Source organism: Dufourea novaeangliae, unplaced genomic scaffold (genome assembly GCF_001272555.1).
Source record: "Dufourea novaeangliae isolate 0120121106 unplaced genomic scaffold, ASM127255v1 scaffold299, whole genome shotgun sequence".
Classification (NCBI taxonomy): Eukaryota; Metazoa; Arthropoda; class Insecta; order Hymenoptera; family Halictidae; genus Dufourea; species Dufourea novaeangliae.
The window spans coordinates 1,452,963-1,469,762 of record NW_015374192.1 but is presented as its reverse complement, the minus strand read 5'-3'; the positions used below and the strand labels follow the sequence as shown (position 1 = coordinate 1,469,762).

At 46.0% G+C, this 16,800-nt stretch overlaps 1 protein-coding gene across 1 annotated transcript in view; it reads right to left on the bottom strand.

Moving 5' to 3' along the window:
• LOC107192193 (polypeptide N-acetylgalactosaminyltransferase 2) overlaps nucleotides 1-1,128 on the bottom strand; it is a 51,902-nt gene extending 50,774 nt beyond the window's left edge. Inside the window, exon 1 of the mRNA XM_015581399.1 lies at nucleotides 1,060-1,128. Coding sequence (XP_015436885.1) covers nucleotides 1,060-1,128 — 69 coding nt within the window. The remainder of the gene's footprint in view (nucleotides 1-1,059) is intronic.
• Between the last annotated feature and the right edge of the window lie 15,672 nt (nucleotides 1,129-16,800).

Sequence of the window (16,800 nt, the reverse complement as noted above, 5' to 3'; positions counted from 1 at the left end):
GTTTGTCGTGCTTTTAAAAAAAAAAACACCTCGTATGTCAATATATTAACTTTCCTCATTCCTCAGAGGAGAGAAAGAGAGCAAGAGCGAGATAGAGCTCATTGTGTAACTTACGGGGCCGCGCTTAATGGGATTTTCCGTGGCGTTTATCGAACACCCTTCCCCCCCGCCACCCCCCTCCAAAGATTACACGGAATCGACGAGCTTGCCCCCGGCACCCGATCCGTTTGTCGACGAAAAATTTCATTTACAAGTTCCGACTGGGGTGGGGGGACCCTTAAATTTTCTTCTCAACAATTCGTTCCGAAGGCCAAGCCTGGCATCTGGCCAATTCCGCGCGCGTTCCTTTCGCGGGATGCAAACGCGATAGAAAAGTCTGACAATTAAACGGGCAACTTTATTAAAACGCGTCACACCTGCGCCCCCACAAAAACCATTCTATTTTTCTCCGAGCGCGCGCTTGAATTGCTCGAAAAAAGGATCGGCGATCTTCCTGGCTCGTCCTGCGACGATCCAATTCTGTTCTAAAAACGAGCCGTTTCTGAAAGCTTCTTGCTTTAACGGATTGGGTCGGAAATGTTTCTCAGAATCGTTCGAAAATTACCATTGTTTCCCACAGTTTAATTACTGCCTTGTTTCTTCAGTGTTCTCTATCTACGTATAATGATTGTTAAACGCCTTAGGTTGTCAAGATTGTAGATCTAACGGGGAAAATATATTTTTTGGAAAATATATTTTTCGTATGTTCCCTTGTAAACGTTAAAGTAAAAGGAACGACTGACGTACAACCAGTTCTGTTGTCTAGTGACGACATACTATAACATACCAGAGACTGTAAATACCACGCAAGATTCAGAAGATACAATAATAAACTTCAGTCCGTGCTCGAAAGTTAAGTAAGAAACCAAGATCCCGAGAGAATTTCCGCCACGATTCGAAGCACACTTCCAAAGAACAACGAACGTCGAAACAAATTTCGCTTCTTTCCGCGCGAACAAGCCGAAGATTTAAGTTGGACGCATGGCCTGTCTCGTTTGGGAATTTACTTCCCCCGAATACTTTTCCTTTATTCAGCAACACTGCGCATAGTTGCCGATACTCCCGCAGATTTTCCGCGTAGATCCTCATATTTCCCATTCCACGACGAGATTCCGGGGGGTTTTCCGTTCCGCCCCGTCGCGGTATTCTTAAAGTTGCGGGCTAACATCGGAACGGTAACTTCGCCCTACAAATCTGACATCGTGGGGTCAGAGAGGGTTGGACGTAAGGTCTTCGAAACGGCGCTCGTTGCGATCTATGATGCTCGAAGGATAGATCGCTATGTAAATCAATACAGTTGAAGCGCGAACAGCTTGATGCCAGAAGAGAGCTTTCCTGTGTCCCCGTCGCTGTGCTCCTAATGTAAATTTACTGTCGGTACGTTACTCTTTACCGCTTTTTCCAGTCCCGAACTGCATCGCGCCACGGCCATCTGGATGCACTTTTTCTACCGCTGCTCGTTCGCCAAGGACGGCTCTGAATCGAGCTCGCGAAGCATGAAAAAAGTTCACGGCGGTCACCGATGTAGCTCGCTTTCGTGCAACCGTTTGGGCGACTGTTTCCCGGAAATAGTTAAAAAGCTAATACAGATTTGAATCGAGAATACTTTTTTTACTTGTACACTTGTATGTTGTACGAAAGGGTTCATAACCCGTTTAGAAATAAATAAGTAAATAAAACATTAAAAACTTGTTGTACCATGAAAGGCTTTTACTTCGTCCTATATAAACACTGAAATGTGAACACTGGACCATTGAAAGAATTAAAAATCAGGGAATATACTCGACCCAGGACACGGTAGAAACCACGTTTATCCATCAAAATCAATCGATCCCACGAGTACACTCGAGTTTTGCTGTTCGTCCAATTTTCTCTCGATCATCTCTACTCGGAAGCCGCACCGCTCGAAGACTGCTCCTCTCTCGTCGCCCATCCCATCGTTCCCGGAAACGGGCGCCATTAAAGTTGCAAGCCTTACAACTTGTAGGACCATGAAGGTTTCAGCGCCGCCGGGAGCCGGCTATTATTTCTGATAATCCGGCAGTTCGATTAATTCGATTCCCGGATTAAGAGAATCCTTCTCGATTCGAACGAGGCCACCACCCCAGTTTTCTCCGAGCTTGGAACGATCATTGGGGAAAATCGGACTCGATCGTGCCCGGACGGCATTCTGTTCGGGTAATTGAAGATTGCGCTTAATAGCGACTAATAGTTTCGAGGTTGTGTAATGCTAGTTTGAAAGTATTAAATCGTGGAAAGTAGTAATCGATGTTTGTGAAATATCGGGAACCCATTTTCCATCCACGACCTTCAGCTTTCAAACGCAGTTTTCGGGATGAAAGTAAAAGATTGTATCGTGATGGTAGACTAAATTAAAATTCAACCAATCCATAATCCTGTCTCGGTGTCGATACGGTTCAATAGGAAAGTTTCAGATTTTTCGCGACATTAAATATAGCAGTTGAGGGGAAGGGGAGTTGATTTCATTTTAGTTTCACCGTGTTTGCGATCGGTAGCTATGCCGGTTTTAATTAATGGAAAAAGAACGGCTGGCAGGTATCGCGACGTATGTACTTCCGAGGGACGCGATATTCCCCACATGAAAATTTCACGAGATCTGCGTATAAAGGTAGTTTTTCTGCGACAAGCGATCCGCGCGCGCCGACGAATATGTATCGCATGCCACCGGTCAAATTGTTTGTTTTTCCCTACTTATAATTTCGTTCGCCCTCTGGCTTTGTCACTGAAGATCAGCTTTGTTTTCTTAAGTGGAATCCTATATTTTTTAATGCACTAATTCGCCATAAGTGACTTACTATTTTATATAGGGAATAACGAGTAGCATCGAGTGCATTAAAAATTAGGGCGAGTACTTATGAAGGGTAGTGTAGGACGATAACGTAATTCTAAATACTCTAAAACTACTAGGTCAATCAAAACCCGTACAAGCTGTATAATATTCCATTCCCAAAGATTCCCATCTGACAGTTTCCTCACGTATCTCGTACGAAGCACAAGTTTCGTTATTGAAACGTTCTGCGAAAGAAGCGAGAGAGCGCAACGCCATCGATCAAATCCGAGTTGAAATCTCGAATGGCGAAGCGTCCTCGTGTCGATGGTGTGTCGAGTGGCGGGACGCTTCGACGTGGTCCTTTTTCGAAATATCCCGTACCAAAAACAGCCCCGTCATGTACGAAACGATGACCCGTGTAAATAACTGGCCCGGTGACAGATAAACCGGACCGGGAAACATTAATAGATTCATACCGGCCGGCTTGAATCGGGAGCCGGACGGTGTTTTCAGGCATTTTATCTCTATTTTCCGAGCACATGAATACCCGTATATGTGTGTGTGTGTGTGTGTGTGTGTTGGGGGCGCATTGAAATATGTGAATTTCCTATTCCTCGCAAAAATCCACGGCCGCCTCGAAACGCTGCCTCTGATTTTCAGGCAGGCACGCGCCTCTCCGCCCCCCGATACCATGGAAATACGCGCCGGAATGAGGAAATAGAAAATATGGGGATGGGTTCGGGGGGTGGGCGCGGACGAGTCACGTGTTCCTTGCACCGTCCGCCCCCGTGAACCATCTACACACCGCGAAATCCCTCCGTTTCTCGTCGGCGGCGTTAAAAAGCGCCGATTCGGCGTTGCCTCGTTGCTCGCGAGAACGTTCGCTTGCACAGTTTCCTTCAACGCATTTTTTTTACACGAAACTGGCGAAGGATTAATCGAGATTCGCGCCTAATATTATATTTTTTGCTCAGAGAGTTTTATAGTTACACGCAGAAATAATGGCGCGACACGAGATAGCGTCGATTGGTCTAGACGAGTGATTCATCGGATTTTCCTGTCTTGCTTGGTGCTCTTGAATGAGCCATTTATTCAGAAGAACGAAATCGTGCCAGCGAGAAATCTGTGCGAAGCGAAGGCTCCGAACTTAGTGAAAAAAGTAGACTATAATATATTTTAAAAAAAAAATGTACTGTAATATATTTAAAAGTACAGTACGTGAAATTTGTAGAAGTTGTTTACACAATCGCGCCACGTCTGATCAGTGAGGAGGCGATTCTACTGCGCCAGACAGTTCCAGCGCCCGCAAGTAGTATACACCATTCCCTAGTCAGACATTGCAACTAGACAGACATTTCATCGAAGTATCTGTTTATTCCTCAGACGAGGGGAATACCAGTAGGTTAAACTGTTGTCAAGAACAACAACCAACATTTACTCCAACTTCTTGTCATAGCACGTTCGTTCATACATACTTCAAGTAGAACAAGTACGCGGTATGTCAGCCAGTATACATAACACTAAATCCTACCGTTGTGAAAGGTTTCACCGAACTTTAAACTATACAGTCGTACAATTTCCATCGAGTAATAAGACCTACATTCCCGCGGAAGTTCGAGCACAGGACACATCGTGCGAATCGCGTGAGCTTACTAATTACTCGAAACGTTTAATCGGTCCCAGACACTGGTATCTACAGCCTACCATATGTGTGTCTTACACTGCTGCCATTGGGAACGTCTCCCATTTACGCGTGCATCTGTCGCCCCCTCGCATGGTCCTCGGATCCATACATTTATCAGGCTCCAAGGAGTCGAACCAAGCCGACCAGCCACACACAGAGAAGCAATCGCCCCTACTGGCCTCAGGTGTAGGCCGACTGTGTATATCGTCCGACCGATCTTCCACACGAGTCAATGTACACGGGCTTCTCTGCCCGTTGCCACTGTCATTCCGGACGCGATAGGTCTTGCGTAGACCTCATGGCTGTCTTGTCAACGCTTCTAGGGGTGATGGGCTACGATTAGGAGAATGGGCTATGGGGGCAACGGAATCTCGAAGCATTGTTCCGTGAACATCGGGGCTCGATTTGCAGTCGATCGAAGGAGAACGATTGGACGATATTCCTGAACAGTGGTGCGGATTGCTCTGCCCTACGAGCGTCGGGTAAATACGACAGTGATATTGTTAAGGGAGTTGTGGTGGTGTTTCGTCGATCGTTGGTTACACTTTAGGCCTGAGATTTTGATAGAAACGAGGTTGGTCCTTTTTCCTTTGTAATTCACTACTTCCCTAGTTCAGGGACAGGAACATATACACCGCGTGGCGTATGTATAAAACCACATGAAACTTTTAAATAAAAACAAATCACTTTTTTTCTAGGGAATATAATCTATCCTTTGCCGGAGAAACATTATATTTCTCAACACGATCTCAGACATGGCATACTTGGTTCGTTAGCATTTAAACTACAGAACATAAGAACTGCAAGTTTTAGGGTGATTTTATAGTTATGCCATGCAGTGTGTAGGTCATGTTTTAATTATTTCATAAATATTCTCAAGACCTGCCCGAGGAAGGGATGCGAAGAGTGGTTTGTCAGACACAGCGTATCGCCCACTTCGCGATTTTCGCCGACGTTTAGTGGAAAATAATTAATCGGTGCAATTTCCCGCGTCTGTAATTAGTGAAATGCGTAATTACGTAACGGGGTCGAGGGAGTGGTGCGCAAGGTTGGTGGTTCGGCGATGCCAAGAACGGTCGAGGATGGACGAGGTTTCGTTTTCCGTGGTGCTATTTTCAGCCCCCCTCCCCTCAACAGCTATCCGCCTAGCGAAAACTGCGGATGGGGCGCGCAGCCGCCAGGGGGGTGGCTTGGAAACGCGCCGACTTTCGGGGATGGAGGGTCGGTAGTTAAAGACAGAGGCAAGCCTCGAGATTCGTAACTTTCGATCTGATTCCAAGTTACGAGGCGCTTCCTGCAAACATTTCCAACTCGGATCCGTGTACAGCACCCGGCTACCTGACTGGGCGCAACCCCACCCACACCCCATGCAATTACAGGAATTTTGGGAAACGAACGGCGCGGCGCGGATCGTCTGTCGCTAATAATTTGGAAAAGCTTCGCGAGAGGGAAAGATCCTCGGGGGCAGATACACTACGGCGTCGAAACGATGGGGCTGGATGTTTCCACTCTCAAATACCGACAAAGTTTCGGTTAAATTATACATACAAACTTGCAGAGCAGACACCAGGTATTTATTAGGGATCTGAAAGTTTAGTATCTGTGGGATTCAAGTTTCGTTCGAACATTGATATACTATTATTCGTTGGTGTTACGAACGAGCGTTCGTTAACTGTTGAGTCGCTAAACGAATATTGAACGACAAGAACATCAGCGTTGGAACAGCTAATGAACTGGGTGAAGCATACGAAGGAACGGGGAGGTGTTAATCGGCTCGTTTGTATCTATCGGTTTCTTTAATGGCAGCTCGACGAGACATTTCGACGCGGAACTCTCTGGTAAAACGACGAAATCCTGTTTGGCGGAACGAGCTGGAAGCCAATAGAGATATTCAGTGGGATTTACGGAAACGCGCGGGTGGCTCACAACATTCCCTGTAACAAACAAACTCGTTACATTTATTCACTGTGGTTCTTCCAACAAAATAACGATACCAATTTTGTAATAGTTGGACTGCAGATATACACGATGTTTCCGAAATGGTGGTACAACCCGAATGTACTTGATTCTACGTGGAAAAATAAATCGAAAAGGTGGAATAACATTTTTTTTTATGATGCTTCGTTTCCACAAAGTCAATTTCGATCAGTTTGTTAGTTCAACAGTTATGATTTCATTTATTGAAAAGACGTTGACACTATATTTCAAACAGCTGTAAAATCAACAATTTTTTAAATTTTCAAAAATCCTTCGAGACACGTTTATATATCACTAAATCAATATCACTGTATATATCAAAAACTATAAAATATCCAAGTGCGAACAAAATCCAAAATGCTATTCCAAAAAGTGTCTGATTTCGCGTGGAATGACCCAATACATAGTCCTGTACCTTGGATAAATATTCTCCAGCTCTAAAGTGGACAACCATCGACCCGTCGTTGTCCGGGCAAGACGGTCGTTCGCGTCAGAACATAAACAAGGGGACAGAACACGGGTCGTTCGACGGTTCCCCGTAAAGTCTATAAGACGTTAAACTTCCTCCGACGATACTTTATCGTGGTATCGATAAATTCTACACATCCCTCTCCCACGACTGGTAAAAGAATTCGGAAGTTCCGCGTACCAACAAACCCCCGTTCGGTGAGCTGACGCGTGGCGGAGGCAAGTTCGCAACTAGTTTGCCACCCCCGCGCTAGTTTCGTGGCCGCCGAAGGAACTTCATCCCCTGGCGTGGGTAGCTCCGAAGTGCCTCTGCTCTCGTATCGTTTTCGAATGTCTTCCGTTTCGAGTCCGCCACTACGAGAGGCGGAGCATCTGGCGTCGTTTAACGAGAGAACGTATCGCTCGTTTCAGCCAGCGGCGGCGGGAGAGTCGATTTTGAATCCGATTAAGAGGTGGGGGGATCGCGTGCCAAGAAACTTTGGTAATCGGAACCGCCGGCCGGCTCAGATCGAGGCAGCGAGGCCACTTCCGGCCGTCTGCGAATTGTGTTGGCCAACTGGCGTCTGGAGCGTTTCGATGGATCGCAACGGTTCGAAAGAAACGACCCGTGGGTTCGCGTAAATGTCGGGGAAATTTTATTTCGGTGGTGATTCGGAGTCACATCCGCGGAAGAGACGCTCTGGTGTTTTGTTTAATCCATTGGGCAATCGATCCCTTCTGCAGTCACGAATTGCGAATGATATATCGATCCCTGGTGATACTCCAGGAATTATAACTATTATAATATACCACTGGTGGGTCCCCAAATGCCCAGTGGTGGGGATGACGTTTGAACACTCAGTGCCAAGGAGCCTTCGAACACTCATCCATGATTTACTGTATTCAGTTGCTCCAGGCTCCATGGTTCCCAACAAAATTCGAAAAGATAAAAAAATAGTAATCAGAAGGTTCGAAAGGTAGGTGAAAGAATTGCCCGAGTTCCCGGGGAGATTTTTATAACTGGGGCGCCGTGCCGTGAACGGGATATTCCGTTCTTTCGAAGGGAATCGCTTAACGCGTCAACGTCAATTTCCCGTCGATCGATTCGACGTCGGAGGTACGATAAGCCGGAAAGCGTCGATGGAACTCTAGCCTCCGGAAGATTCTTTGCCCGGTAACTGATATAAACGACAGCGAAGGGATTCGAAGCGACGACTATAATTCTCAATCAACCAAGACTGCCGCCGGTCTTTCGCGCCTTTTCTCTCGTCTCGGTCGAGCTCTCTGGACTCTCCCGTCTCGATCATCCATTCATCCCTGGAGCGTTGATCGAGTTACTTGCGCGCAGGGGAAGAGGGTAGGGGGGTGACTTTTCCCCGAGCCGCCTTGTATATCGATGAATTCGCAAAGTGTCGTCCCGATGCATTTCGTTTGCATTCATTACGTCCCAGTCCGTTTCAACGGACAGCTCATTGTTTATCCGTCTGCGTGGTAGCCGAGGATTCCCTGGAATCAATCGCACCGTAAGAAATCACGTCAACGTTTCCGAGCTTATCCACGTCCGCAAAGAAAGCTTGGAACTGGGAAGCATATATGAGGAAGTTGGAACATTTGTAGAACTTTAAATCTCGAGGCTCTGTAATCGTAGAATCGTAACGGTTACTGAATTCTACGAAGTCTTGGGATTCCGAGATTGAGATCCATGACCATTGCGGAATTGCAATCCAAGTTCCGTTCTTTCAGCTAACGTAACTTCACGGACGATTCTTTTAAAATATTCAAGGAGCCGTTACACATTAAGGCCCGAACGGACGCTCGGATAATATGCACGAACTGACTCGTGCATTCACATTTAAACTTAGTACAATGCACAAGTCAGTCTGCGCAAATTATTCGGCCGTGTAAACGGGCCTTAGCCTCGTTGTACGTTCCCAACAATCATTTGTACCTGGTGTCATATATTCCACCTGGACTACTCGATAAATAAATCCTCCAACCAGCGTACCATTCGGAACAGTTGCACGGAACAAAACACCATAATCATCGCGTACTCTATCTTCCTCCGATCCGGACTCCGCGAAGACACGCTAATGAATAAATATCCTCAGGGTAGTATCTTCATTGTTACGCATGCACGGGCTGACGTGCCCGTATATTCCCCCCTTCGAAGGTGGTAGGCGAAGAAAGAGCGCGGATCGATGAGAAAAAAGCTCGCGCAGATAACTGGGTTGCCCCCCCCTTCCCTTCCATTCCCTTTCTGCACCGTCCTTTATCTTTGCTCGCGGCGAGTACGCGATAAATTGCCCAGATGAGATTGTTATGTCGAGGCACTTCATTCCCGTGCCGCTATAACAAGTGGCTCGGTACACTTTTCTTTGAGGCGAGGCGCAACGCTGAAGAACCTAACGCTCTATACGACGGCGGCATAATGAATCCCCGGTAACCCGGTCTTCGTCGAGCCTCCTTCCACCCTTTCTCGCCCTTTCAACGTGGCTTTGGCCTCACTCTACCCCGTGGGCGGCTGCATTAATAACGAAACGCTTTCACGTGGACGAGCGTAGCTAATCGCTCCGTGGGGATGAATATTCAGTTATCGAAAAGAATGCCAGGGATACGGAACAGAAATCCCGTCTTCTTCGCCCCTGGAGTGTCTTCCGGTGGAAATAGCCCCCATTCATGTCTTAACTTCAGGAATCCCGGATTCTCTTTTTTGTGTCAATTATTCCGTCGCGTTGCACGCGATCTCATGCAACGTTGATGGAGGAACGACGGAGGGCGCCTCCACGCTGATCGTTGAAACGGTTCTTTAAAGAAGCAAAGAATCGTAGAGTTCGATGATCTTCGGTGAATCGTTCGTATCTGACGGAAGGAAGGAGAATCCTAAAGAAACGAACCGAGCGTCTCTATTAGCGCGAGGAAATCTTGATTCGTGTACTTCAAGAAGGTGGAAAGGGAAAAAATCGTCTGAATTCTCGAGTGAATTTTTAAAATTCAATTTCTCTCTGCCTTCCGGCCGTCGCGCGCTCCTAAGCAGACGCCACGGAGTCGGCCGTGTCTCATGTATTCTGCAAACCTCGTTTCCCTGGGTCGGGAAGTCGGTTTCCTTCGAGGCTACGGGACGTTAAAAAATATACTCCGGTAATGGGCCGTGTAAACGTGGTAAGTGTATTCGGTGCTCGTCGTCCGAGAAGACGGTTTCATTCTTTTCAGACCCGATTACGAGCTCGTTGTTTCGAGAGGGTAAAATGTCGAGGTCTCGTGAAAGGATCGATATGTTCTACACACAGGAAGAAGAATAGTGTACACTTTTTTACAATATGCATTTGATGTTGAAGCTACTGGAATAATAGTGATTCATGGCTATCTATTCGACTATCTAGGCTCACTAACTTAGCGAACAACCGTGACTGTCTGAGCGCAGTATATCTTGTCGGAGAAGGTTTGCGCAAAAGGTGGAAATATTAGGCAGAACCGCAGCCGCAGTGTGCCAACCGTCCGGGGTAACCATTAATCATGAACAATTAGGCTCCGCAGGATTAATCAAGGACGGGGCCGACAGGCTCGTGGCGATCTTCCAAACGCCTTCAGACCGCCACAGACACCGTGCGCGGTCGAAGATGAATTCCCCTTGGGATGCAAACAAGACGTCGTCACGACGTGACGTGCCGTTATTCAGCGATCCTCGAAGAGGAACCGGGAAGTACACGTGAGAAGACGGGGGGTCCTTCCGGCACTCTTGTTTTCATCATACTAGGGTACTTCGCACCGTCCATTAACTCCAGTCGTGAAAGTCGTGGAATTCGTTGGTGTCGGAACACCTTACGTGTAACACAGTGGGCGGAGATTGCGAGCATTAATCTCGGCAACATTCGAGAATGCTTTACATTAAGTCAATGTTGATTTGATCTTCCTAAGAGACCGAAGCGTCTGAGAAAATGGATGCACAGGCTCTTAGGAAAAGCGACTTTGGAGGACAATATGACAATAAGTGTCGAAGTAAAGATTATCGGACAATTCGAAATGTTAACGGATAATTATTCAACTAAGGCTGTTTTTGACACAGTCCAATTTCCTTCACAGGGAGTCTTCTAAATCTATCTCTTATCCAGCAATTATTATTGTACATAACAAAGTCTAATAAGACGTAATGTATATAATACAATACTAATACATAAGAATCACGAACTAAAGTATGCTTAATATTATCCTCTAAACGCCTATCTTAACTGTCCCAGAATAAATACTAATCCCCCGAGGGTTCAGATCCCGTAGCTTTAATGAAACTACCTTGCCATGCTAGGCGCCAATTTCTGTCTCCCACCCTCCTCAAAAGAATTTCACGTTGTCGTCTCTTGGCTTTGAAGAGACACTCGTGGCAGTCGTGCCAGCGAAGTGGCCGTTCAACGGGGGGAAAAATCAAACAGCGATATAAATTCGATTCGATTCGACAAGTACCTCCGGGCAAATACTTCTGATCGAAACCCTCTGTGCCCCCATCCCCCTCCCTCACCCGACAGCGTCGCTGGCCGAACTCCGTCGCTCGTTGAATATTTGATAACGTCCTGCATGCCGGAAGTGCACTCCATATCAGTGGATACGAGCAGATACGTATCGATGCTACCCTACCGACATCGACCAACGGTGATACGCGTATGCGCCGTGATGCGCATCCAGATGCGGCGAAAGTGTACCGATGGGAGAGCAACGAACAAGATGTCTCGGATGCTGGAATCCACGCACGATTGGAATTTTAATTAAACCACCACCACCACTACCACTCGATTCCACGGTGCGTTCGAGAGTTCCATTTTTAATCGTCTAGCGTCTGGCTGTAGCCGATCTCCGCCTCGAGAACCAGGGAGGACTCGATACGTTGAGTGGGATAACCGAAAAAAAGAACGATTCTTCGTACAGAAAAATGAAAAATTCATATAAAGGTTTGTACGCTTTCGATACTTAGAAATTCGATGCAAGTATCGTTAAAAACCGCGCAAACTTTTTGGCCAAGAGTAGAGAAATTTTAGATCTCGCCCGAAAGAAATGTAAACGTAAAGCCTTGACTCTTATGCAACCTACTTCTCGGAACTATAATTGATCGCTTTCACCGAGACCAATCTCAGATTCCATAGTCACCGTGTCCTAGAATTCGGGGCGGAGCACTTTTTGCAATCGCGGAATATCGATTCCACGGCGCGAGGACTATACAAAACACCAAGGCTCCGATCCGTGGATCATCGATCTTCGTGGCAAAAAAAAAAAAAAAAAGAGAGAAAAGTGCGCGTCTCGAGAACGTACACGGCGGATCGGAAATTTACCGCGTGGCATCTAGTTGCACGGTTTCTCGAAGGAGTATATATTCTACGCTCGAACGACGAGGCTCGGTGGAGTTTCAATTATTCCCGCCTCGACTCGCGGTACGTCACGGCGTCGTTTCTGTATTAAGGAAACGCCTGCTCCTGAATAGAATTCGTTTGTTCGGGAGCTCTTGCTCTCTGCGCGCACCTTGACCTCTCACGTATCCGCGAGAATACACGCACAATCGGGCGGATGAGGCGAGAGACAGGCGAAGGAGCTTCCGTTTCGTGGCATCGAATTTATCTCCCTCAGGAAATTAGAAAAGGCGTGACTCTCGAGCAACATACTTTCTTATTTCCGTCTTTCCATCCTCGATTCATCGTGGCACGTTATTCCGAAGCTGTGTATCAGAGAGCCGGAAGAGAAGTATCGCGAAGCGAAGGATTATTGAACGTTGTATATAAGAACGTTAATGATGGGAAAGTTATTAATATCTAAATGGAGTAGTAATGTTTGTGTATTGCAAAATACACCATCAACATTTCAGAGTCAGTTGTAGATCTGCGCAGTGGAATGCAACGGGTTCAATCTTTGAAATGATTGACTCTTAAGAAACGGGAAATGCACAAAAAGTAGACGTAACATTTATATACGTCGGATACTAAAAACAAATATTTAAGAAGATAATATCTGTTGAAATATAATTTTCATTTCGGATCATATAGACCCAAGGAGAACAGCAGGGTTAATACACGTGTACTGCTTTGGAAGCTGGTTTACCAGAAGTAGAATGTGACTGTCGTGGTCAGACCGCTAGAAACTTCTCCTAACTGAAAGTTCCCGATACTTTCTGCGATCGAATCGAATTATTCGCATTCACTTAAAGTTCCTTTAACAGACAAATTTCTACTGTTCCGATTCTATTGAAAGATTTCCCGTTTATAGGGGATATTCACTGTAAATTGCCAAAGTTACCAGGAGAGGAAACTCGATCTTCGGGTCGAATCTTTTCGAATTGCACTGAAGCTTTTTATGAATTCCTGTACGAACACCGCGTAAAGCAACAGATGTCTCGAGTTTACGGGGGGAGGGAAAAAAGAAACGGTTGCATTTAGAAGACAGAGAGAGAGCGTTCCAGAGTCCAGAGGAGAAATGATCCGAGCTACGATGGGAGCTCGCGAAACGGCGGTAGACCTAATCCTTCTTCCGGCGGAAGATCGCGCGCCACTTCGCAACGACTAGAATTCTTCTCAGTCAGCGTGGTTCTCCGCGTGGAATTCTCTGCAAGACGCACGACTATTGCGGCCAGGAAAATAATTGAAGTTCCACCTCTTCCGCCATTAAATATAGGCTCCCTTGCTCCCTAGAGGAAGTCACGACAGTAAATTTCGGACTCGTCCTACTCTCCCCTCTTCCTCTCGCCCGAGGTTGCTCCCCTTTCCGCGCAGTCATCGCGGAAAAATTATGGGATTCAATGGGGTATTTTCACCGAGGGCGTCATCGACACGTTTTCAACGGTTTCGCGATGCGAAGATCACAATCGGGTTTGTACTTTCATACTTTATCGTATACTTCGTGAAATTCCGGAGTTTTTTTTAAATGAAACGCTGAAGTTTCTCTTGTAAAGTAACACAGTATTATTAATGAAGAAGGTTGCCGACACGGGTACAAATTTGTAAGTTTTCCAACGGCACGGCTAGGACTTCTCACGATAAAGGAGGCTGTCGGTGTTCCAGTTCTTGTAAATACAAATTTACGGAGACAATTTCTTCGCCGGCTGGAATGGTACACGGCGTCGCAGAATTGAATTACAGCTTTTACATCTTTCCCCGGTGCCGTACACGCAAACGCGGGGGAAAGTTTTATGCAGAATGAGTTTGATATAAAAACTTGCGGACGTTTCTTTAACACGGTTACTCTGATTCTTTTTAAACTCGTGTAATTATGAAAGATGTAAATTATGTTTCTTGACTCGTGACGAGTATACAGAAATTAATAGTAATAAGTGCTATTAACATTGTGAATAAGTGATTTCACAATAATATCGAACAACACTTCACGGTATTGGCCTATGGGGAACATCAGCCAACAGACACGAAAGAATCGAAGCACTTCAATCAATAGTCCTACGTACAGTGGTCAACGCCCCATGGTATGTTAGGAATGACGAACTCAGAAAGGATCTCAAAATCGAATCGAAAGCCACCCAAAACAATCTAGCACTTGAATTACATAGTACGCCAATCTCGAGAAGACTACAAAAAAACACTATTAATCATTAAATAGCTACAAATTCCTTGTACATAAACATTTGAAGGTACGGATCATTGGAGAAATACCTGATATTATCCCCAACACTCTAAATCAATTTACCAAATGTTATATATAAACGAATTGTAAATTATAACTAGGAAAATAAAAAAACAACCTTTCACATTTTCATTTCATATTTCCCTCGTAGGCCACGATCATTCTGCTTGGTATAAAACAAGGTATATATCTCGATTCAGCCGTCAAACACTTTTTCCCATCCGAAATCGTTATCAATTTCACGATGACAGTGTCGGTAAATACCAGCTTCCGCGGCGAGCCCAGTCACGTACGAGCTTTTAGCAGGGCAAAGCGACACCTAAAAGCTCCAACGCTAAATCTATAGACAGTCTGACCCTCCAGCCCCCACGCCCGGAGCTCTAACGCGACTGTCACCCCCCATCCCCTCTCTGGAAACAGCCTTTTTGCGCACTTAACTCGCCCGACCCGCTGGATTTCGTGGCTGGCAAGCTCATAGAGCTTGAGAAACGACGTCGAGTCGACGGTGCAGCGATCGCTTAACAAACGTCTACGGTACGCAACGTAGGACGGGGAATTCGAGTCGCGCGATATCGCGCTCAGACAAATACCCGACTGTTCTACTGCTTGTTTTGCACCTGGGACGTTTGTGTTGTCTCCGTCTTGTTTGAAGCTTGTTGGAAATTTAAACGATGCGACGCGGTGCGAGATAAATGATGTTTAACCTCTAACTGGTACGGCAGGACCTTCCATGTATAAGTCCTTTACATTTATGCAGTATAATCTTCAGTATGACAGGATGAATATAAGTCTAGACTTGTCATACCTAATATTTCACACGTTATCATTAAGAACTTGTACACTGTCATCTCAAGAAATCCCATAAACAATCTGGATGTGCTTCCCTTGTCAGGCTTTTATAGCTAGAATATCGATTGAAGGATCCTATCTCAAATATACCTTACGAAAAGACGTAATAATCCCCAATTCACTAAAACCCAAATAATTTAACACCTGTTTCGAATATTAATTCTGCATCGTAATTGCATCCCGTCCTACAACGATCTCGAAAGAATTTTTATTGGTCCCGTTCGGTAGCTCTATAAACGGAACAATTTTTTTTCAACGAACGTCGTCGAACTTCCATGTATTCGAAGCGGCGGATAAAATAAAGAAAAGCAGAATTCCCAGCAATTTCATGAGAGTGCAATATGATTCCCAGTCGGTTCTACGCGGCAAAAGAATTAATGGGGATCACGAGGACCGCCGTCCCGATTTTTCGTGACAAGGAAATTACTCACGGCTCGGCCGGCAAACGTATGTATGCAGCGCCGTCGAGCCGAACTTCCGGTTCGGTGTACCGTAAACGGATCGGTGAGATTCCGGGCCGGCGATCTTTCCGCCACGGTTCGGTTTCTCCTCGCCGCGTATCCATCCGAGGACCGGCCAATCTTCGATCGTGATAATATCTGGGGAAAAAGGAAGGAAGCTGGGAGGCATCCGTGACACCTGACCCTCCGACCCCTTCCCGGTTTGCGGTTCGCAGACATTTGTCAGACGACGTCGACTACCCTCCCCCATCGTTGGACGCGTCTTCCTGCAAGTTTCCTTCGTTTTTCATGCCGTGACTCAGAGGAGAAAAAATCATGGAAACTGGTGCGAATCGAGAAATTATAGGATCGAAAGTTTCTTGTGCTATTTGTGGAAATGATCAGAAAAGGATGGACATTCCAGTGGCGTGGGGGTTGTGAATATGTTCGATGGTCCATTTCTGGTTTTGTACGAGTATCCTCGAAGATCAGATATTGTTTGAGAACACGCTGTTTCGATATAAGGGTGATTCAAGAAAGGATTCATAACTTCTAGGGTGGATAGTAATCACCGAATGATGAAAAAAGTCCTGATAAATCTGAGCTGAGACATTGATACTTTCACAGTTGTAAACAATTTTTTGTTTCGATTAAAGCTACCACCAGCGCCACTATAGTGACTTACCGTAGCTAAGATGTTAAACCTGAAATTTATTCAGCTAAATATCAGTTTTTCCAGAACTATCATAGCTGCACGTTATCGATTAACCGGAGCCCGTTCGCGGAGTGTCTCCAGCAGCATCATAAACAAGTTTACGGGGGAACGAGCATTCGAGTGACGCCCGGTAGCTACATAACAGTATGGCCGTGGCAATGTGGCGTGTGCACGCATTCACAGCTACGTCTTCCGTGTTCCAGAGTGTCTTCGGCCGAAGTCGGAGGATCCGGGATTGTCTGGAACGCATAAT